This window comes from Vanellus vanellus (genome assembly GCF_965231255.1).
Source record: "Vanellus vanellus genome assembly, chromosome: 5".
Classification (NCBI taxonomy): domain Eukaryota; kingdom Metazoa; phylum Chordata; class Aves; order Charadriiformes; family Charadriidae; genus Vanellus; species Vanellus vanellus.
In genome coordinates, this window is record NC_138910.1 from 11498321 (window position 1) to 11521055 (window position 22735).

The window sequence follows — 22735 nt, forward strand, 5'->3', positions numbered from 1 at the left end:
GAGGGACCTCTGGTAAATCTCTATTCCAGCCTCCTGCTCAAAGCAGGGCCAGCTTCAAAGTTCGCAGAGGTTGTTCAGGGCTGCTGATTGAGTTTTGGGTGTTTCCAAGGACGGAGATGCCACAGCCTCTTTGGGCCCCTGGCCCAGAGCTTACCCCCTCTCATTGTAAAGAATTTTTCCTTGTGTCAAACAAGGAATTTTTTTTTTTGCTACAACTTGAGACCATTGCCCTTCTGCTGTGTATCTCTGAAAAGAGTCTGACTCCATCTTCTCCACGTGTAGGGGAGACAGTGGTGAGACTCCCATTAAGCCTTTCCTGCTTCTGGAGGAGGCTGAACAGACGCAGGTCCCACAGAGGCAGGTCCCTCAGCCTTTTCTTGTCTGGTGCAACATACCTAGCTTGTGTCTGTATTAAGCAAATGTGTAGTAAGTTAAACCATGTTGGACTGTGCTTAGAGTAACTAAGGGATGGAGAGGTTTGCTCCACCAATTTCTGTGAACAGTGCTTACCAGGGACCACTGCTTTCTGCGGTGGTGTAGGTAGCGAACAGTCCAAAATAGCAAGGATGCTCATCCATCAGTGTGTTTGCCTTGCTTATGTTATACCAGTAGCATTTGCTGAGCAGAGTAGCTTAATTTGACTGCTTGAGCTTTCTGAAACTAGACTTCAGGAGAAAGTTTTGGGTTTTGGTGAATATGTGAAACTGTGCATTATTGTATGCTGATGTGAACTGGTAGCGTAAATGGTAGCAAAGCTGCAGGCAGCGATTGTTCTCCAGGGGTCTCAAGTGGAGAATTCAGACCTTTTGAGGTGCCTGTTTTCTGTATGCTCCATCTCTAAAATGTTGTTGGTTAAATGTACAGTTATTTTTCCAGTGATAGCTTGAGTAGTAGTTATCATTGCAGAAAAACCTGCAGGGTTGGCTACTGACTCTTGGGTCCAGCTTCAGTTGTGTTATGCTGACGCAAATCCACAAATAAATTGTATGTGAATGGAGTTTTTGCTGACTTGAGGTGTTCAAGCAAGGGAAATTGCTTAGCTGAAACTCACTGCAGTTTTTTCCAGGCAGATGTATTTTGAGAGCTAAAGAGCTCTCTAAATGATAGAGTAGTTAAATAATCAGCATAGCAGCTGTTTTACTACTTATTAATTAAATATTATCTCTTTCTTTTTTTTCTGTCGCTACTCTGCAAAAGCATTACAATAGTTTCATTTGTGTATAAGTGACACGTGGCATTAATGCACACAAGAGGAGAATTGGATGCAAATTTAATTAGAATGGTTTAAAAAAAAACAACCCAAATCTGTAAGCCTCATTTATCATTCACCTTGAGTGCTTGTATTGACAGAAACTTTAGGTGCAAATGCCACTGCCGTGTTGATAGCAGGGGCTGGGGGAGCTGGGCGGTGGGAGAGCCCTGTGCCCCCAGGTAGGAAGCCTGGGCTGTGTCGTGCCAGGCTCATGGACAGCCGACAGCTTATTTCGGCTCTGCTGCACTGTGCATTCATGGCAAGCCTGTGCTTCTCTTCGAATGCGTGTCTGTGCTCTCAAGGGTTTACAAGAGCACATATTAAGAGAAGTTTTTATATCTGATGAGGATGTGTGTGTTGCTAGCATGCTTGGTAGGTGTTCTGAAGCATCCCCAGGGTCTGCTGTCGATGTCTTGTCATGTTGTTGGACCTTTTTTCTGTGCACTACTTGTTGGTTTCTAAACTTATAATTGAATAGTCAAAAACGTGTGAGCTGAAGACTAGGAGCTTTGCTACCACAATACAGTTCACTGTAGAGCACTGCTGGTGAATTGCATAGCAAGGTTAGTTCTTTCATTCTTCCAAAAGCTGTTTGGAAAAGCAGAGCTAATTTATTGATGTAGATACTCTTTAAGCAACGTAGAGGCTTCTGCTTTACCTTGCTGGGTGTACTGGGGGAACCCACTCTTGCACCAACAAGCTGTGGGACTGGAGTGTGCTTAATCTGGTAGTAGTTTCTTGGGAGCAAGTGATCTTTGCTGTTGCAGAAGATATGTCCAAAGGTTTTGTTGCTTACATAGTGCTTTGTTTTTTTTTTTTTTTCTTTCTCCCCTACCCTTCCCCTCTGTGTAACAAAAAGGGGAATCAGTGCATTGTAGATAAGCACTTTGCAGTGGTCAGTGAGGAAGAAGCAAGCTATTACAGACAGCGGGCCCGTGGGCAGATAGAGATGAACAAATTCAGTGAAAATGGTTACTGCTTTTTTTAAACTATATAGTCAAAATCACTCATTAGTTTGCACTGTTACGATCCTGATTTCTTTCTTTTTTTTATTTATTTTGTGCTTTGCTAGCTTTTAATCTGAAGACAGTCCCTTTCACCAGGTTTTTGCATCTTTCTGTGAGCTAAGTGGAAAGGAGCTTCTTCCCTTGGCCAGGGCCTGAAGGCACTGTCATAACGGCGGTGGTGGCAGCTATGGAGGCTGGGTCCTCCTTTAGGAGCCCTCCCCAACATCTGCATGGGCTTCAGGCTCCTGGTCATCCTTCCTGCTGGAAGGAAATCCACGCATACTCAGCTGCCGCTTGAAGCCAAGCCTTACACAAGTCTGTGGGGAAGCCTTTGGCTGCTGCGGTTGCTCTTCAAACAGCTGTTGGGTCTGCAGAGATCTGGCTGCTCAAAGTATCCCATGCAGTGCTGTCTGGGTCCTAACAAAATTAAAATAATCGGAAGGGCAGTCTTGAAAGTCTTCTGTAATTGCTTTCCAGGTGGGTGTAATTTTGTACCACTGCTGGCAGTGGTTTGTTTGTGTGGGGCTTTTGGAGAGGGCTGCACCGTGAGGGGTATTAAAAAAAGGTGGAGAGGCCTTCTGCATTGGTGTTTCTTCTTGGAGAAAATGTTCGCCCAGTGCTTGTCAGGTGTGAGCCTGGGTGTCTTGGCTGAAACTCCTGAAAGACATCATTTTGAGACTGCTGTTCCTCAGCATCTGTGTTCAAGACTGGGATGCTGCACATAAACAGGATACAGGGGGAACTTGGCCTGACTATCACTGTCTTATTTCTCCCCCAGGACAGGAGACCAGCCTGCAAGGCACTGACAGCTGCTGCAACTTAAGAGGGATACTGGAAAAGGATACATGAACTAACAAGAATCCTTTGTGAATGTTTTATTCCTACTGTATTTTAGTAGCACTTATATGTAGAAATCTGGCTTGTGGTAAACATCTTTGAAGATGGGGAGGGATAGGTTTCTGGAAAAGATATGAACTGATTTGTAACTTTTCATGGACTTCAGTCATTTGGTTACAGGGACAGTTTCAGTCCATCTTGCAATATTTATAAATTAAAAAAGCATGATAAATGGGCAGCCAAGTTCAGTGGTGTTCAGCCTTTGGAAAAAACTCCAGATTTTGGGGGTGGTAAATGTGCTGGGTTGGAGCTCAGATGTACCATGAGTTCCTGTGTAATTTTTTTTCCTGGGTTGTGATTTGTATAGTATCCTCACTTAAAGTAGTCCAGCAAAAGTGAAAATGGATTTTTTTCACATCTTTTAAGGTTGTGACAGGTCTGTTGCAACACTTGAACACTTTTTTTTTTGTCATTCTTTGACAGAAGGACATGTGAATTTTTACAGAAATATGGACTTTAGGGGTTGTTGACTCGCTGTTGCTGTTCCTTTGACAATGTGAGACCGCTGGGAGCATTTTGAATAGCAAAACCAGCATCTTGGCTATGAAAAGATACATGTACCCATAGGTACATGCACGCAGGCATCAGCATGGATGCAAAGGTATTCTTGAAGTTGGGAAGGATCCCGGTGCAGCCAAGTCTCACTGCCAATGTTGAGATAAGTTCCTCAGTGTTTTGTGTCAAATTCTTGTCTGAAATCTGTTCTCTAGAAGTCAAAAACCCCAATGTGGGGAATTGTGGAGCCTTCTGAAGTACACAGGTGACTTTGAAATGGGTTTTACTGTTTCATTAGAAACAATGCTGGTAAGGTCTTTAAGGAAGGTCTTCATCATGTATTGTGACCTCTGGTTATCTGTGAGCAGAGCCAGTGCCTGGACCTCAACCTCTTGTTTTCAAAGTCTGTCATCTTAAAAGCTTTCTGTAGAGCTCTGAAGAGCTTTGCAGTAATGTTTCACTAGTATGGAATAAACAGTTTTGTGTTTTGTTTGTTTTTTTTCCACAATGTTAACTGCCTTACAGCAGGTAGTTTAACTCTTGCTGTGGAGGCACTAATCTTACAATCATTGAAGAAATGCTGTAGTTATGATTTCATGGCCTTGTTGTTCATAAGTAATACTGATAATGCTTTTCTGTACTCATAGGAAAGTACTAGTTCTTGCCCAGAAGAAGAGTAGGAGGTTAACTGTAGTTCTGTAATGGGTTTGTGTACAGTTATAGTATCTACCTTTTGTGAATTGCAATTTGCAGACTGGATTTAAATCTCTCTTGTGTATAACATTGTTACTTATTTAAAAAGAAGCCTTAGTTCAAACCTTGAGAGTTCCCTGGCCCACCTGGTGTGGGAATTTGTGCTGAGAGAGTATGATCAATGCCTGTAAGGCCTGTGTTTTTGCTCTTTTATTTGCTTATTTGTTTGCCTCTGGGCACTTATACTGCCAAGGGAAATGTTTTAAATATCAACCAAGTTTTTCATACCTTTCAGGCAGACTAATCTGTTACTTGCATGGGTGCTACAAGTTTGCCCATCCTTTGACGGGGTGAAAGCTAAATAGTCTTTTGGGTTTGTGCAGTTCCATTGCAGATGCTGAACACAATTAAGAAGGAAAATAATTTGATCAGTATTGTCCAAGAGGTGGCTCATTTAGCAGGGACCTCTGTTCGTGCTCCATATCTTTGGACTTTGGCTCTTCTAATGTTCTTCGGTCTCCCAAAATGCAAGCCACAGCTCAGTCTCTCATCCCTGGCACTTGGAATGTTATATTCCTCCCCTGTTGCAGAGGTTAGCCTGGAAGGAATATGTCCCCTCAGCTGACCACCGTGTATCTTGGGATTCACACCAGCCACCACCGCTGCTTGTTGGGCTTTTCTATACCAAGGTTTGGCCATCAGTGCTTAGTACGTTTCTGTGATCTTGTGCAGGCGGATGAGGTCTTTTTGCTTGTGAATGGGAGATACCTGCTAAATGTACTTCTGAGCTTTGCCTTGCACATTGAGTTATAGCTCTTTTGTGTGAGATACGGGGTTTGGCTCTTTTGTGTGAGATACGGGGTTCGCCTGCCTGCGAAGGTAGGGGTTCTGAAACACAGCTGGTTGGTGTGTTTAACATCATGCACTTGTACTTGCTACAACATGCTCCTTCCAAATTGGCAGTGTCCACAATACTGGAGGTGACTGGCTTGTGTGTCCTCAGTCACTTTCTCAGATTTCTTGGGGGGGCTGTTTTCAAAGTTTTTCGGTTAAACCATCAACTTTTGGGACTGCTGAGGCTAGAGATAGGAATGATTGAAGAGGAGGCATTTGGAGAAGTTTGGGTCTCATGAAAGTGAAAATCCAAGTGGAGGGGAACATGTGGGTGAAGGTAAAATATAGTCAAGTGCTCATTTGATGCGGAAGTAATGTCACCGAAAAGGCTGCATTCCCTTTTACACTGATTTTGTCAGTCTTTAGAAAAAGTCACCGATCTCATCTGTCATGCTGGAAAAAAAAAAAAGTTGTCAAATGATTTTAATCAGACTGATGTTTAATTCATGCATATCAGATGAATGGACTTTCAAGGCTGTATGTATATTCCTGCTGTATTCATTGCAGTTTGAAGTCACTTTTCTGAATTTTCTTGGGTTCTGCTAAACATACCTGTGATTTAAGCATGTTAGTTAATGAGAGAGTAGAGCAGCTCTAGCCCAGGTGTGCAGGGCTTTGTACGATGTCTAACTGAAAAGCAATGGCGAAGCTTGTATTCACTAAAACTGAAAAACAATTAGCTGTGACTAGGGACAATTTCCAGGCAATTAAAAACCAAGCTCATACATTTTTATGACTATGCAATCTCATAATTTTCAGCTAAATTAAGGCAGTGAGCAAGTCTACACTGTACTTCCCTTGTATGCCAATAATAACAAATGAGAGGTGTCTGTAGAGGATGAGTTTGGCTGTGTCTCATTGGCATTTTTGTGCATTTAAAATATATGGTAGGAGAGCAGAGGGTATTCAGGCTCTGTTTTATTTTTATCTGTAGTACCACTTAATGAGCTATTAGAAATTAAATTCCTGGATAGTCCTGCTGGCTGCTTTCCATTGCAGGATATTACTGCAATACTGATAGCTGCAGTAATAGCTAGAATGCATATTTTTGGTTTTGCATGTTTCATTTAAAAATCAGCAACTTGATTTTTCTTCAAAAATATACGTTCTTGCAGCTCTTCTTTGAGTAGTATTACTGAATGGCAGTGATACGGCATTGATTCATGTGGCAGTGATTTCCTTTGAGGTTGTCTTCATTAGTGGCATCCGAAATAGCTTCCTTTAGGTGAAACTTACTTATGTTTATTGAACTGTCAGGTATCTAACATCTGATGATACTGACAGTGTTTAGAAATAAACTGTAGACAGCAGCTTCAGCCATTATTTGAAATTTACCCCAATTCTTGGTCTGACTGTTTGCCACCAAAATCTACTAATGAAGGTGATCCCTTGACTCTCATAGTCCTATTTTTCCTCCCCTTTCCACTTTTGCTGACATGGAGGTACTTTGACCTGTCAAGGACTAAGCCTGGCTGCTGCTCGAATGGACTCTGAATAATTTTCATTTAATCTTCCACATACTATTAGCTACAGAAATTTTAATTTAAAGTCTAAATAAGATGGCTTAAATATAAGCTTCTCTTAAAAAGCAAGTACTCAGTATCTGATATTTGGGTCATTGTTTCAGTTCTTCATTGGAATAATAGGAATTTTTCTTATGCTAGACCTGGATTGTCTATCAAGAGTTTGTTCTTCAATGTAAGATTGTGCCCTACTGTAAGAGGTAAGGGTAAGTGTCATTTCTAGAATTATGGGCATGTACTGCACAAAATAGGTCTTTAAACTGGGGTTTTAAGATGATTTAGTTTGTAGCATAAGATTTGTAAGCTTCATTTAGGCCAACTGATTTTCTGAATTGGCAATGTATTTTGCCTGTAGTTATATTAAGCCTCTGTGCCGAATGCTCTCGATGGGTTTTTGGTTTTGGTGGATGTTGCAAGTTTAGGCTTCAAAAGAGAAACTACCTGATTTTCCTGCCAAGCCAGACGAGGAGATGTTTTGGCTCTTGTTTTACATTTCAGAATATCTTGATGTGGCCTGCACCCACATGTTGTGTTCTGTAGAACATCTGTTCAAGAGTATGATTGTTCATGTAGTTAGGAAGAGTTCTGGACATTAATGACAGACAAAACCACATTGGTATAGGAGTACCTAGGGACTGTTTTTAGTTAGTCACCACGATCAAGTTTCTGTTAATAAGCTAGTGAAAGTTAATTTTGTTCAGGAGTCCAAAAATTCAAAGCTTGCTTGGAAGAGGGAGCAGGAAACAGAAGCAGCATGGATACTAAATCTTTAATTACCCAAAGCTAGTACAAATGTGTCCAGAAGTGCCTGCTAAATAAAACTGAAGTATTGGTAAAACTATGCCTTGAAATTATTTGGAGTTCAGTAAGTCTGGTTAACTGTCTCATGAAATAAGTTTAGAAATGGGTCTGAAAAATCTGTTAAGTGTTGGTAGTTTTATTAAAATGGTTGTACCATTCTGAAAATGAAGGTGAAAGTTCATTTCCTGAGAATAGATAATGATGATCAAAAGCTGGGAAAATCTAAAATTTGTTTGGTATTGTCTGATCGCTTTTCTCTTTTTTTTTTTTTTTTTTTAATAGTGATCACATGGAAAATATTTATGGATACCTAATGAAATATACCAATCTCGTCACTGGTTGGCAATATCGGTAAGTCTTTTATGGTGCTTTTTAGTAATGTTGGTCTTTGCAGCATCTAAATGAACATGTTTCAGAATTTTTTTTAATAATACTTGGATTTCCCCTTTTCTATTAAGCAAGCTTTATGGGGGAGTCTTATGCTTTTCTCAGTATAGATTCAGCTAACGTGTAGGTGAATAATGTTTGTATTAAGGCATGAATAAGAAAAAATGGATAGGTAGTATGAAGCACTTAACTCATTTGGTGGCTTATAACTATGCTTGTATGTGGGGGGAAAAAAAAAGCATGTGCAGCATTATTATTTTTTTCCTTTTCCATTAAAAATATTGTTTTTGTTTTTTCTCCTGACTCTTCAGCTTTATGCCAAATCATGCCATCGTTTAAAAAAAAATAATTAAGACTTCTGTACTGAAAATTCAAACTCGAGCAAGCTTTTCCCTTTAGTTCTCCAGGGTACCTGTCCCTCCTGGAATAACTTGCTTTTCTCTGACAGGTGAAACTCTCTGGTTGGGCTTCTTGCTTGATACTGTTCCTACAGCGGCACAGTGCAACCAAATTACTATTGGAGAAACAAGTCCTTACCATACCATACTGACCAGATTCCTGTGCTGCATGCAGTGGCATGCAGTGACTTGTGTCAATACACTTATTGTTAAACTTGGTTGAGTAGATGAAGCATAATGTCCTCTTTTTTTTTTTTTTTTTTTTTTTTTAAATCTAGAATTACAAAACTGTGAAACTGAAGCATCTTGACTGTTTTGTTTCTGGGGCTGTTTTGCCCTTAATTTATGTAGTTTAAGGATATATTAAGCCTTAGTGATTCAGGATATTAATTTAATTCACAGAATCTTGCAACAGCGCTCTTCTGTGGGCACAGCTGTTCTGTTGTGCAATAGCATCCCTGGTGTCTGAGAAAAAAATTGGTACGAACTTAATTTTTGTGCAGTCTTGTTGGGGACATAATTCGTATGTTTTGGGGTTGTACTGACTCAACTCTAAGTCCCAACCCCATCTGTGTGAAGTTGTAATGAAAGTCTTGGCTTCTCCCCTTGCCTGCCTCCTTACCCCCCAAAAAAAAGAAAAAGTAAAAGAATAAGCTGTTTTTTAGTGTGTTTGCTTTGTTATCATTGCAGGTTTTTTGTTTTAAACAATGATGCTGGCCTGCTGGAGTACTTTGTGAATGAGCAGTCTAGACATCTAAAGCCCAGAGGTACCCTGCAGCTAGCTGGAGCTGTAATTTCACCCAGCGATGAAGACTCTCACACCTTTACAGTCAATGCTGCCAGTGGGGAGCAGTATAAACTAAGAGGTAGGACCTAGATTCTTGGGCAGGGGATTCTTCCACTAGAGGACACTCCTGGCTCTCACCTGTGGCTGCTCTGATGGGTTTGGCAGCAGATCCAAAGCAAGAGAAGTTGTTTGGCAGACTGCTGCAATGAGAGTTTTATGTGAAACTTTCATGCTGCTCTTCACTTAGGAACCATCCTTCTTTATGAATGGTTCTGTACTTTGGGCTTGATGACTTTCAGAAGACCGTGAACTTAAGATGTGTAGAATGGGGTTTAACCTTCATGTATAGTGTCCTTAAACTATACTGAGTCATTGTTTTCTAAGTCATTGTAGGTAACAGTACTATGTTGATGCTGGCACAGAACTACATTATGTCTGATGTTCAATATGTTAGCCTTCTTGTGATGGTTATAGAAGCCCATTCTCTGATTTTGCAGGCTATGGAAATCTGGGCTAATACTTTATAGTGTTTCTTCTCTTGAAGACTTGCTGTCATTATCTAATTCAGGACATTACTCTAATGTCCTCATGACTCAAGTCATTACTCTAGTTCCATTAAAATGTGTCATGTTGTTAGATTAAAATTTGTGTGAGGGGAGTTATTGTTTGTTGAAGTTATTTCTGTGTTACAAAATTTAAAAAAAGTACATGCCATTTATGTTGAACTTTATTTAATGGTATAGCTAATTACTGGTCAGCTGAGCAAGTTTTAGATAAATACTTTGTACTGATAAAGTCTTCTGTCTATTTTAAAGAATTAAGCAGCCTTTTGCTGATACTTCAAAATGCCTTCATACACATAATCATTTTGGTTTGCTTTTATTAGCTACTGATGCTAAAGAACGGCAACACTGGGTTAGCAGGCTACAGATATGCACACAGCATCACACGGAAGCTATTGGAAAGGTATCGTATGACTGATACTTTCATGGGTGAAAGTAATTTGGGCTGGTGCTAGAAGTAGTTCCAAATACAACTATCCTGTTATCTGAGAGATACTACAAAAGGGTCTGTGGTTGAGCTTGACGCTTACATTAAGAAACCTTTTTCTGAGTAGTAGCTGACTTGTAATAGACACATGCTTTAGGAATGACACAAAGTGAAGTCATTTTGCCACTGAACAGCTGAATGGTCCTCCCTGAGTGGGTACTGGCGTTTGAACAGGAGGCAAAGCTGAAAGATCAAGAGGATTAGCCCAGTATTTTCCAGTGGTTTTGTGGTGGTTTTTAATGGGTAAGGAAACAGGTCTTCAGTATTATTGAAGTCCTTCCATTTTGGGAGCTTACCTTTTATTTTAGCCTTTTTTAAAAACCACTCAAAGGCCCACAAATACATGAATTCCCATGTTTGAGAAGCGAGTCCTCAACACTCTGAGGGCTGTTGCCTCCATTTGCTAATCATGTGTTGGCTGCAAATATGCTGTATTTGATAGAACCTCCTGAGTACCATAACATCTATTCTGATACCTGAATAAAGCCTTGCTTTTAAGATAAAATCAACATCTTGTAGCAGGCTTTGTTTTAAGAGATAAGTTCAATGAATAGTTCTAAATGATATCCCATTCTCTTAAATGTCAGCTCGATCCTTGCAGGATTTGTTAGGAGTCAGTTTCTAGTACTGTTGCAGATCAAGGACTAATTTTCAAGTCAGAGAAGTGATACATATTGATCAATCTCATTTCACAGATTGTTCATAATTAGGCTACAAAACAGGGCAACTGTCAGCAGATAGTGCAAAATATTTATTTAGCAGTTGCTACTAATAAAATTATTAGGGCTTTGTCATCTGTCCTTGCTCTATTAAAAAAAATCAAGGATTAAACTGTTCTGCTGTGTCTTCTGTATCTTTCAAATTAGAATGTTTGCTGGTTATTGGGAATTAATTGTAAATGTTTCTCAATATGCTTATTTATTCACTAGAACAACCCTCCTCTGAAATCTCGCAGCTTCTCCCTTGCATCCCAAGGAAGTGCCAACTCTCCTGGTGTGCAAAGAAGACCCAGTCAAAATGCAGTCTCCTTTTTCAGTGTTGGACATCACAGATTGCCAACTGGAAAAAGAGTTCCTATTATGCAGCCAGATCACCTCGTAGATGTTAGAGAGGTTTGTATGCCTTAAATTATCTAATAATCCTTTGAAAAAGCTGTCCTATTATTTGTAGGATCGTAGAGAAACTTGCTATTCTTACATGAGTATATTGTCAGTACCATGTTCTAAGCTATTATTGCATAGCTGTGTGAGGATAAGTAACTTGCCTTGGCTAATTGTAGAAGCATGTGATGTATATTCTGTGACTCTTTTACTCCACAATAATATTCTGATGCTCAAGGTAGAATTTTGCGTGTTCTTACCCTTGCAAGTCCTAGCACTACAAGTAACAAGGGGATATCCTTAAGGAAGTATAATATCACATACTATGATACTATCACATCATACACTGTTTTCTTCCTGTGTTAAGCTATAGAAGAATCAACTAAGCTGTACTTGTATCTCCTATGACTAAGGAGAAATTGGTTATGATTGATGGTTAAGAATACTTATATCACTTTCTAGTATGCAAATTTGTGTGGCCAAATTGTGTAGGGATGGATGTAATTTAAAAGAGCAAAATAAAATGAGTGATTTGGAAGTATGCTTTTTTCACTATACATTCAGGTGTAGTGTATTTTGGAAAAATCAGAAATAATACCTTTTCATCTTGACTGTCAGAATGGACTGATTACTGGTTGATAAAACTTGTGAATATTTACAGTGTGGATCACGCAAATCTTAAGCTAATACTAAACCAAAATTAGTTGCTGAATTACAAACCTGTGTTACTTGGTAGTAGTATTGATATTAATGAGTATTGTAATGTTAGCAGTGTAATTAGTGTAGTGTGATACATTTCTTGGCAAAAATAAGTTTCTAATGGAGGAGTTTTTAATCTAAGAAGCATGAATAGTTAGAAATTCAGCTTAGACAAATTGGGACAGAGGTGTGCTCTCTGTTGTGTCATAAATCTTAAGACACATGGCTGAACACTATGGTAAATTCATCAGTGAGAAGCTGTAAATGGGTATCAAATACTTGCCCTGGTATGTTATGCTGCCAGAGTCATTGTTCCTTGATTTAAACCAAGTCCTGTGGCATAATAATTCAGTAGGCTAGGTGAGATGCCTGCTTCTTCAGACTTTAGAATCTGTGAATCTCTGTCTGCAGTAGGCTGTTCTTGCAGATGGCTTGCAAAAGTGTAACTGCTGCTGTCCTCTTTATATTCTTTAATAACAGTAAAATCTCCTATAGTGCTAATGCAAAGACATTTGAAGTTCTGTCAGGTGCCCAGGAAAACTTCATTTGGCATTCTGTGGCTTCTGATTTTTATAAGCTGGCTCATCTGCTTTATCCTCTGAAAGAGAAGTTTTTCTTCCAAATTCATTTTGAAACTGAAGCTGTACAGGTAGTTAGTTGCCTTTCAGTTTGATTCATCAAGCTACATCTTAGTTGTACCACACTAGTAAGAAGTTTATGACAGCAATTACAACATGTGGTAAACTTAAATAGTATTTGCACTTTCCTACCTATTGCATGAAAACAGCAACAATACAGAGTATGGCATTAATATTTTTGTCTCTTGTTGCGTGTTTGAGAAGCTATCGTGTTTTAAGTGAGGTAATTTTTCAGAAATGGCTTTTTAACTTTTTGACTTTTCAAATGGCAATATGGCATTCAAAATTTGAGGGAGGAAAGAGGAGAGCGTGTGAGCTGGAGCACTGAAGCAGTGGCTTGCATCTTCTAATTGGGATTCTTGCTGGGTGAGAAGTAAAGCGGAATGATTTTTTGTAGCATTGCAAAGAGCACAGAAAACTATTCAAGTTGTCTTTTGACTCTTGAATCTGGTGACACAGCATGATTATTTATTAACTTAAAAATTGTTGACCTGTACAGATGAAGAATCCTCAGTAATGGTAGCTTTTCTGAATGACAAAATTAGTTCGCTTACTTTTTTGAAGCTAAAATGCTTGTTAGAGACAATGCCTACTGTAATTTTTTTTTTTTTTCAAATATAGTTAAAATGCTTAAAGGGTAGGTGCATGCCTGTTACACTTGAGCATGACACAGCTTGAATACTTACAAATTCAGTTTGAGAAGCTGTGGGAAGAACAGCTTCTCTTTCAAAGGATCTGTTGCACAGTGATCTTTAATTTTCTGGTGAATTGCACTGTAGCTGGTTCCTCTGTCAGTCCCTTTCCCTTCCCCTTCTAGTTCCCCTTGTTTTTAGCCAAATACATGTCACGCTGCTGACTTGGATACCTTGCTATACAGGAGATCTAAGAGGATCTTCATGCTGACTTGCACTAAATGCAGGTGTGTGTGTTTGCAAAGTGAGAACTATAGCCTGTGTACTTCTGGTAGATTTTGAGTTTTTAATCACAGTGCTTTATTCTCCCCGGCACTATTTCTTTTTTTTTCTTTACGAATCTGAGTGTATAAGCAGGAAAAACTTAGGACTGTTCAAAGTATGTTCTTTGAAACTTCAATGCTCAGTGTAACATGGCTTGTCTTGTTGTCTGGCCTGATCCCGGAATGAGGTTCTTGGGTGCTACCACATAGTAAATTAGTAAGAGTGAAGATCACCAGAAGGGTTGCAGTGATTTGTCAGCTTGTGTGTGGTCTTTTAGTGGTGTGTGGTGGGTTTTTTTGTTTGTTTTTGTTTTATCCAGAACAGTTTTTCAAAGTATTGGAAAACAAACTTGCACATGAAGACTCATATCATGTGCATGACTGAAAGAAAATAAGACATATGCAAACTGGTTCATTTGCATAGGTAAAGCTATATAACTGTTTTACTAGTTTCTACCCTGTCACTCCTGGGACGTGCTCAGGCTGACTGTGCACAGTTAACTCCACTTCCAAAGAGCCAATGCTCAGTGAGTTCACACCATAGCATGCTATGTAGCCGAGCCCTAAAATGTTCCAAATACCACATACTGTGAACTTGGATGAATACACATGAATACATAAGTATTTATTGCATAAAACCTTAAAAGCAGTTCCTGGAAGAGATTGCAGGCAAAGGTACTTAAAAAAAAAAAAAAAAAATCAGTAAGATAATTCTAGGATTGGTGAATTAAAAAAAATAAGCAGTGCCATTGCAGCTAAATGCATGAGTGCACCTCAGATTCTTTAAAGAAAGAAATTCTTCTTGTGTTCTGCTAAATCAATGTGTTCTTACGTTTAACTTAACTGCCAGAACAGGTAATGATTGCAGAGCAGCGTTATCCAGTTACATTACTGCTGTTTGTTGTACCTCCCCAGAAGAGGGATGCTAACGTGTATAGAAGGTTTGCCTTCATCCCAAAATTAGACAATGTTTTGCTTCTGTGAGTACAAGGAAGAAAGTATGTGTGTTTTTTGAAGACCACAGTGTGCTGCTTGATGGCTGGTGTGCTTTGGTGCTATAACTCTTGCAGGCAAATGTGCTGTTGCAATTTCTGTCATGTAGGGGTGCACTGTGTCAGGAGGAAACGAGCTTGGGGGAGAAGAAGGGGAACAATGATACCAGGAAAGTTGTGGTTTGAGGCGGATAATCCTGCTGCTTTTTCTTCCCCCTCTGCAAAGTAAACAGTGAGATAGTGATCCTAAGCGTGGTGGCAGTGCAGACAATAAATGAGAATCCTGTATGGTTTGAGCCAAATGGACTGATACGGGTCTTTTCATTTAGAGTGCTGGATCTCTTCTTGTGAGGAGTGAAAAGATCTTGATACCCACGGATAGTACCTCATAGATCCTCTTCCAGGCTGTGGAAGAGCTTAATTGCTCCTCACACACAGTGTGTGGGGTGGCTTTTTCCCCCCTGTCCCTACCAACCAAGCATGAAAGTGTTTGATATTTACTATGGCAAGTATCATGTTCAAATTCTTCTTTGCTTTTTTTAAGTCACTTTGATATTCTTTTACTTGTTAAGAAAGTGCAATATATTGCCATGGGAATTTCATCATGTATTCAGTGACTCTTTAGTAGCTGCATCAATAAAAAAAAGTACAGTTAACTGTACATAATCTATTACCTTTCAGTTCTTATTATCATCATAAAAACATTTGGGATCCGCTGTGTGCACAGCTAAACACGTACCGCACAACATACTTCCATTACTTGATAAATGACTGTTCTGTTTGACAGATGATGTCTCAGGCTGAGGGCCAGCAGAGAGACTTGATCAGGAGCATAGAATGCCTTCCTGTCTCCGGTCACCTTACATCCTTGGATCAAGACCTATTAATGCTGAAAGCAACTTCCATGGCAACCATGAACTGCTTAAATGACTGTTTCCATATTCTCCAGTTACAACATGCTTCTCAACAAAAGGGATCCTTACCAGCAGGTGGGTATAGATGCTCACAAAGAGCAGAACCCTATAACAAATATGAATCCTTTCCTTCTTGCAAAAATACTTACTGCAGTAAATCCAGTTTCACATGAGTAGAAAAAAAACTGCTGGTTGCCAGGTTTCTTGTGAGTTTTTTCTAGAGTCTGACTTGCTGGTATTGGGTGGAACTCCTGTGCTGTATTTTTATTGTTTTTTATTCTTTATTCTATCAAGAAATTTCTGGCAGCAGCTGTATAAATGTAATATTTATTTGTTGGGAGCATCTCCCAACAGAATAAAGTACATAAGACACCACAACAAGAAGGCTGCCTTTGGGATGTAACTGGCTGCTCAGGAACAGTAATAGTGGAAGGGGACTTTTATGGGATTGCAGATTCTAGGATATGTGGTGTCCTGTACAGCTCTGTCAAATGTCATGCTTTTCTTTTTTTCACACACTAAATACTTATTATAAGCATTTACATGTGTGTAGCTTTATTTTCTAGTTAAGCATTAAAATACAAAGCTTTACATCTGCACAGGTTATTATTAATACTGTTTATGTATTATGTTATTGTATTTTGAGTTAACATCCTAGTTTAAAACATGGGCTAAGGTAAGTTTTATGTTCTGTTCTGGCCTCAGAACAGATCTGTAAGCAAATGCAAATTGGTTAAAGGTAATTTAATAAAAGAAAATAAATCTATCTTCATAAAAAAACAACCCCCCAACAAAAAAAACCCTCCCCTAATCCCCAAAACCACTGCTAATGGGTGGAATAACATGCGTTCACAGACAGCAGACAAGTATGTTGCTATGTCTGCACAGTTGATTGCTTCCATGCAGGTAGGTGCTTACCAGTATCATTCCACCTAATTTGTGTGCAGCATGTGGAACTGTATGTGTGCTTTCCTGTTTGTAAATTCTTTTGCGTCTTATTGTGACTTTTTTCATGTATTTACTTTGTGGCTTTCTGTGAGCAACAAGCTTTTGAGTATTCTCAAATGCTTCTGGTATACAACAGATAAGAGTAGATATGGTAAGTATGTAACAAAGTACACTCGTAAGTTGTCTCTTACCTTATCTTTCCCATATTCCTATCATATTTGTGGTAGTTGCTTTGCCAGCGCATATTATTTCAGAGCAGTAAATAGTTTAGCTTCTAAGATGAAAAAATGATGTTGTATAAAAGTACTATAACAATATAAAAATAGTTTGTGGGTTTTTTAAATGACCATAGGTATTAAAAGAGAATACGTGAATTGGATTAATTAGCTTTTTTTTTCCTGTATTTCAGTTCAAAATTTCATTTTAAAAATGAAAAACTAGATTGCACATTTCCAAATCTTTGTCTGAACTCCAAAGTTACTCACACTGAAAGAACTCTTCCTATTCCCTGTGAATTTTTTTAACTATTGGTGCACCTCCCACAGTTGTATATATCAGAATTGTTTTTTGTTTTCGCATTTTTGTGTGTGTGCTACTAAAGTGTGGGTTGTTTTTTTTTTTGACCCATTACTCTGTCTGGGGAAATAAGTAAGGCCTAATGAGCACCATTGTAATAACTTACGAAGAAAATAAGTGGTTGTGTGTGTTTTTTTTTTTTTTTTTTTGAATGAATGCTTTTGTAGTTTCTTAAACTTTTAAACTATGCAGAGAAGAGCTCAATTCACCTGACTGCTATTCAGTTGGTATCTGCCTGTTAATGGCCAAATCTGAAAGCATTTCTTGAAGATGTCCAAATCTTGAAGATTTCTGGTGATATCACAGAGAGAAGCATGGAGAGAGGAGGAGTAACAGATTGGATGATGCGTTACTGGGACCAGAGTTAAAAACAGACCATTAAAAGAATGCACGTGCCTTTCTGCAGCTTTCCACTCTCCTACTGGTGTAGCCTTTCTAGAGACACCATAAGACATTTGTTCCTTTCCAAGATTGTGAAGAATTTTTTTTTTTAAAGTCTATTTAGCTTAGATTTCCTCCAACACTCTGGAGGGATACTTATCCTTCTGGTTCAACTGGTGGAGTCTTTTTGGTAGACTTCAGAAGTTGATATAGAAAGGAAAAGGCTTGTGGCTTAATTCAAATGCTGCAGGAGACTCTTCTGTATTTATGTGTAGGAAAATATAAAATGATTCAGGGGAAAAAAAGATCTTGAACATAGAGACTATTCTATCTAATAAAATATAAATAATAAAATATATACAAGCACTATTTAATCTTCCTAGGATCATAAAGGCAGGTCAGCATAGTTCAGCTAGATACGAGTGATGATGAAGAGGAGACTTGTCTAACAGAACATAAATTTAAACAAAAGTGGAAAAAAGTATTTTCAGGTCTGGTAGAGTGGTACTTGACTGCTAAGAATGTGTTGGGCAAGTGCTTGTCAGGCTTAAACAAGCATTAGAAATTATGTAAGAGTGCTAGTTTGCTATAAATTGCTCAAAGAAAAACTCAAAGAGTGAAAATACTGCCCTAACTGTATCAAGTTACACTCTAAATCACAGACTTAAAAACGAACAGGAACGTTGCAGCTATTGACTTGAATTTAGGAAAAGTTAAAAGTGGTGAAATAATGTACTGAATTAAAAAAAAAAAGTATTTCATTATCATAAAGGTGAATTGCAACAACAATTTGTAACTTTTGAAGAAAAATGTTGAAAGTGAAGACTATAGACTGAGAGCTTTGTGTTGAAGCAGAGGGGAAGTGTTGACAACTTTTTTTTTAAAAAAAAAAAAAAAAGGGGTGAAGACTTTTAGGGGAGGAGGAGATCACAAGTAAAGAGAATAGCTTGTTCTACCTGAAATAGTTGAGAGCAGATTTGAATGTGATCTTCCAGTTGAAGATAAGTATTAGTGTGGTATCTTGTCCACTCATAAAGATTAAAACACAGCTGGTAGCTCAAATCACTTTAAAAAAACCCCAGAACTTCCTAGTATTAAACAGCAAAAATTAAACAGAACTTAATAATAAATAAGGTTATTTTAGAAGTAGCTGATGGGGAGTATGAAAGGGAGGCTACTTGTTAAATTCAAGCTAATGTAGAGGCAGTGAGTGTGGATTAAATGCAGCCTAGAATACGCAATTAGAGATTACTGTGTTGAAAGTTACAGCTTAGAAAGCAGATACTGTTCATGAAGAGGTTTTAAAGATAAGTAAAACCTTTTCAAAAAGGTAAGTGTGACAGTGACATTCTGAGCATCTTAGTTTTTGACTTTCAAACTTCTGTTTAAACAGCTTAGACTGCTGAGGGATTCTCATTTCTCACTATGTAATGGATTAATGAGTAATAGACTTAATGAAAATAAACTGTCTTGTTGGGGAAAAGGTTGTCTGGTCTCATTAGTAAAGCTGGACTCTTTTCTTGCCCCAGTATTTTTCCCGGTGAAAATGCTGCCGTTTATCTGAATTAAGCTTGCTCTGCCTGTTGTGGTTGAGGATGTGACCTAGTTCCAGGTAACAGATGTCTGAAAATAAAGGATAGTGTATCATATAGGAAGAGACAAGAGCCGCCTCGGTGTAGGTTCCTAAGCACAGGAAACTGCTGTGTGGTGGGAGAAATTCAGAATTCCTAATAACTTGTTTGTAACCTGTCCAAGATGGTTTGTCATTTTGTGTATTCTTCAGTAAAAACTGATTGGAATCACCTGTACATTTATTAGCCTTTGAAAAAGAATGGAACATTTGTATTATTCATGAGGAACCTGATCAGTCCTGATAAATTAACTGGGAGTAACTAGAGATGCTGGAATCATTGAGTGGGTAATAGCTTTCCAAGCCCTGCAGCGTTTTTTTTTTCTTTTGGGCAACTATTATTTATTCAGCAGTGTGTGCTTGCCGCCTTTGCTGTGGAGAAAAGACAAGTACCATCTCCAGAGAAAACACTGGCAACAAAACTTTTTCTGCTTTAGCAATTTTTAGTCTAGAACTGAGCCGGGTTTGAGAAGCTGATAAGTGGTGTGGGCTGCTTTTTTTTTTTTTTTTTTTTTTCCCGGTACCAGTTAAAGAAAATCGTAAGGGTTACTTAACATTCCCGTGATACTGGGTTCTTCCTGTAGTGTCTGATTACACCTTTCATGACACCAACTAGTTTCTCCAGTCCAAGTTGCATGTATTACAGCTCGCCAATCGCAGTGTTTGTGCTAATGATCACTGAAGGTGGTGTCTCATTGCACCACCTTTGTTTAGTGGCTGCTGAAGGGATTGGCTGCAGGAGGAATTGGCTGCTTTCAGCTTATTCCTTAAAAAATAGCTCTCTTGTGAAAATTGCTATTTACTGACCTTCCAGAGGATGAGCAAGTTTCAGCGCAAACTTTCTTTTGCTTCAGGAACAGCGATCAATTGGTTGGAACCGAAGATATCTCTGGCAAACCACTTCAAAAATGGAGCAGCTCAGAATTTCCCAGCAGAGATAAACAAGCCAGCATCTGTCAGAGAAGAGCAGTCCGTTGCAGAGCCCTGCCAGCTAACAAGGGTAAGGTAATGTGAACATCCCATTTCTGTGGGGAATTATTTTGAGGAATATCTGTAAATGTTTCAATCATATTATGTGAAAATGATTTAATGACAGTTCTTCTTACACTTTTTGATTAGCTGTGTTGGAGGAAGAGTGTGTGCCGTTGCAGTAAATGAAACTTTCTACCTTGCTTTTTCAATAAATTTTTTGCTGCTTTCTGTAAGTAGCTGTCAAGTGCAGGGGACTAACTGGGACGGTAGTGCAAGGTGGTGTTGCAGTATTCCCTTGCATTTTGATCTAAACCAACTGGAAATTGAAATGCAAAAAACCAAACTGGAATTCATGACACTCTCAAAATGGGCCCAAGAAGTGCTGCCAAAGTAGATGACACAAAATTGCTTGTCTTCAGATATTAAATCTCTCTTTTCTAGCTCTTGCTGTGTCTGTTTTTCTTAATCTGAGCAACTCTCATCACTTGACTTCAGTATGGCTTAATGTATTTGAAATATAGCTACAGTCTGTGTCATTATAACTGTCAAAATTGATTTGAGGTGCAAAATACTAAAGTAAAAAAACAGCAAGGAATATGATAAAGAGCATGTTTTCCTAACTACGCTAGAAAATCATAATTACGTTCTTTTTATACTAGTTAGTTTCACACAGTTGTTTGGATGAGACTTTATCATTGTGAAAAGATAATGTGCTGTTGTATGTCTCTGCAACAGCACTATGCTATCTTATAGCAAAATTGAAACAAAAGATTTTTTTAGTTGCTATAGCTTATAGATTTTTAAATGGATCTGAGTAGTTGCTACTAAGTTAAAAGAAAGAAAAAATGAAACAAACCAGGAGCTTTCAAATAAATCAATTAATTCCCTCCTTCTAATAATTGAGTTACAGTTCAAGTGCTTAATGTATATCACTGTCTGTATTTGGGATATGACTATTCTTATCACTCCCCTTACATATTTTCAGCTCCCCTTAGGTATTTTCATCTCCCTTATTTATGGTAGCATCCTTGGGAAGGAGTCACCTGTGTGATACTGCAGTCATCAGGGTTTGAGCTCTGTGTGAGGGCTTGGCCCCCTGCGTTTGGTTGAGTGTTCACAAATTTGCCTTGAGCTGGGGCAGCTGGTCCAGGTGCATATTGCTGCCCTCCTGTGGCATTCGGTGCCTGTCCCCTCCACATCTACCTCCCTCCAGCTGTTTGCCCCAGGAGGATGCTGCTCAGAGCCCTAGGAATACCACCTTCCCTTCCACCTGAAGCGCTTGACTTTGTTTGCGGGATGGTCGTTGTTAAAACAGTGCTAATATAAATTCTGCTAGTCTGTCTGGGTGCTTTAGTTGTACTAACAGACAACCGGTGTGCATGGTATGTGTATGTGTGATTTTTTTTTTGTTTTGTTTTTTTTTTTATAAAACTGCTCCAAGTTACTTTTGCTTTTTCCTTTACTGTTAGGTATTGGCACTAGCAGCAACACTGATAATGCTTATGAAGACTAGCTTGTAGATATGTTAATTGCTTGTCATCAGCCGTGGCAGTAAGCAATTAACTAGGAACTACCACTTGCTACAGCCTTTAGAGTAATGATGGCAACACTGGAAAGCCTGAAGTAGTGTGGAGGTGGGGCGGGTGTTATTGAGGTGGTTGGAATTTCTGCGAGCATTTGCTTTCCTGGTTTTGTTTATGGGTAAGATGCTTGCCATTCTATTAGCTCACAAAACTTACAGGAAAACGGGTCATTTGCTTTTAAGCCCCCCCCCCCCACCCCCCCCCGACCCGTGTGAGAAGTCTTAGCCTGAATCCTGTAGATGAAATCTGCACTGGGTTATATTAATGTCCCTTTAAATTCTTCAACTGTTGTTTACCTTGGGGGTAGATTCCATTGTGCAGCTTTCTGCAGGGGGTTGTTTAGTCTTTTTTTTTCATACACGGACAGTTAAATACAATATGAAGTCCTTTTTTTTGGATATTGTTTGGCCAGTCACATCTTTGAGCTGATGTTTATGGCTCTTATCTTAGGAACCTGAAGAAATAAATCCAGATGAGGAGCTGGAGGATATCTGTGATGACAAAGAAGATGATCTAGGAGCAGTGGAAGAACAGCGCAGTGTTATCTTGCATCTCTTGTCTCAGCTGAAACTTGGCATGGACTTAACAAGAGTAAGTAACTGAAGTGTGAAGACTGACTGCAGTAAAAGTGAAATGCAATTTTAAACTCGCCTCCTGTACTGAACAATATTGAGTTTAATATGAAATTGTGGTCTGTAGCAACTTCAGGCCCCAAGATCTGATGTCCCAGGACATTGCAGGTTTTAAGGGGAACACGCTGAGGGAGTGGATTTTCTTTAATGCAACTGGCCGTTATCTTTTCTATTGGATTCTCTTTGTGTTTTCTAGTGTGTTTTTGTTGGCTTTCCTTTAATGGCCCGTTTTCTTTCCTTTGTTTGCCCCTTACTCTTTCCATGCTGTTTTCTACAGCCTTCTCATATTTTTGTCTTTCTGCTTTGCTTCCATGATGTTTTTTTCCTCACTTGATAATGCTTTTACACGCAAGTCGCGTAACCCTACACCTGTATTCATGCTGCTTCTGAAAAGAAATTTCCTTTTGGTTCCCCATTATCATCAGATGTCTGTTTATGTTTCTCTGTCCTATTTTCATTTCTGTGTTTGCTCACAGCTATAGCAAGCAGGAGCAAAGTTATACTGGAGGGAAGTGGGTTTGACACTTCAAA

General features: G+C 38.9%; 1 protein-coding gene across 1 annotated transcript in view; it reads left to right on the plus strand.

The window, feature by feature from the left end:
- Positions 1–22735, plus strand: part of OSBPL11 (oxysterol binding protein like 11) — a gene marked incomplete at its 5' end in the record, with an annotated part of 42894 nt that overhangs the window by 8006 nt on the left and 12153 nt on the right. The window contains 7 exons of the mRNA XM_082484628.1: positions 7845–7913; positions 9038–9213; positions 10021–10100; positions 11114–11296; positions 15356–15557; positions 19872–20017; positions 22023–22163. Coding sequence (XP_082340754.1) covers positions 7845–7913; positions 9038–9213; positions 10021–10100; positions 11114–11296; positions 15356–15557; positions 19872–20017; positions 22023–22163 — 997 coding nt within the window. The remainder of the gene's footprint in view (positions 1–7844; positions 7914–9037; positions 9214–10020; positions 10101–11113; positions 11297–15355; positions 15558–19871; positions 20018–22022; positions 22164–22735) is intronic.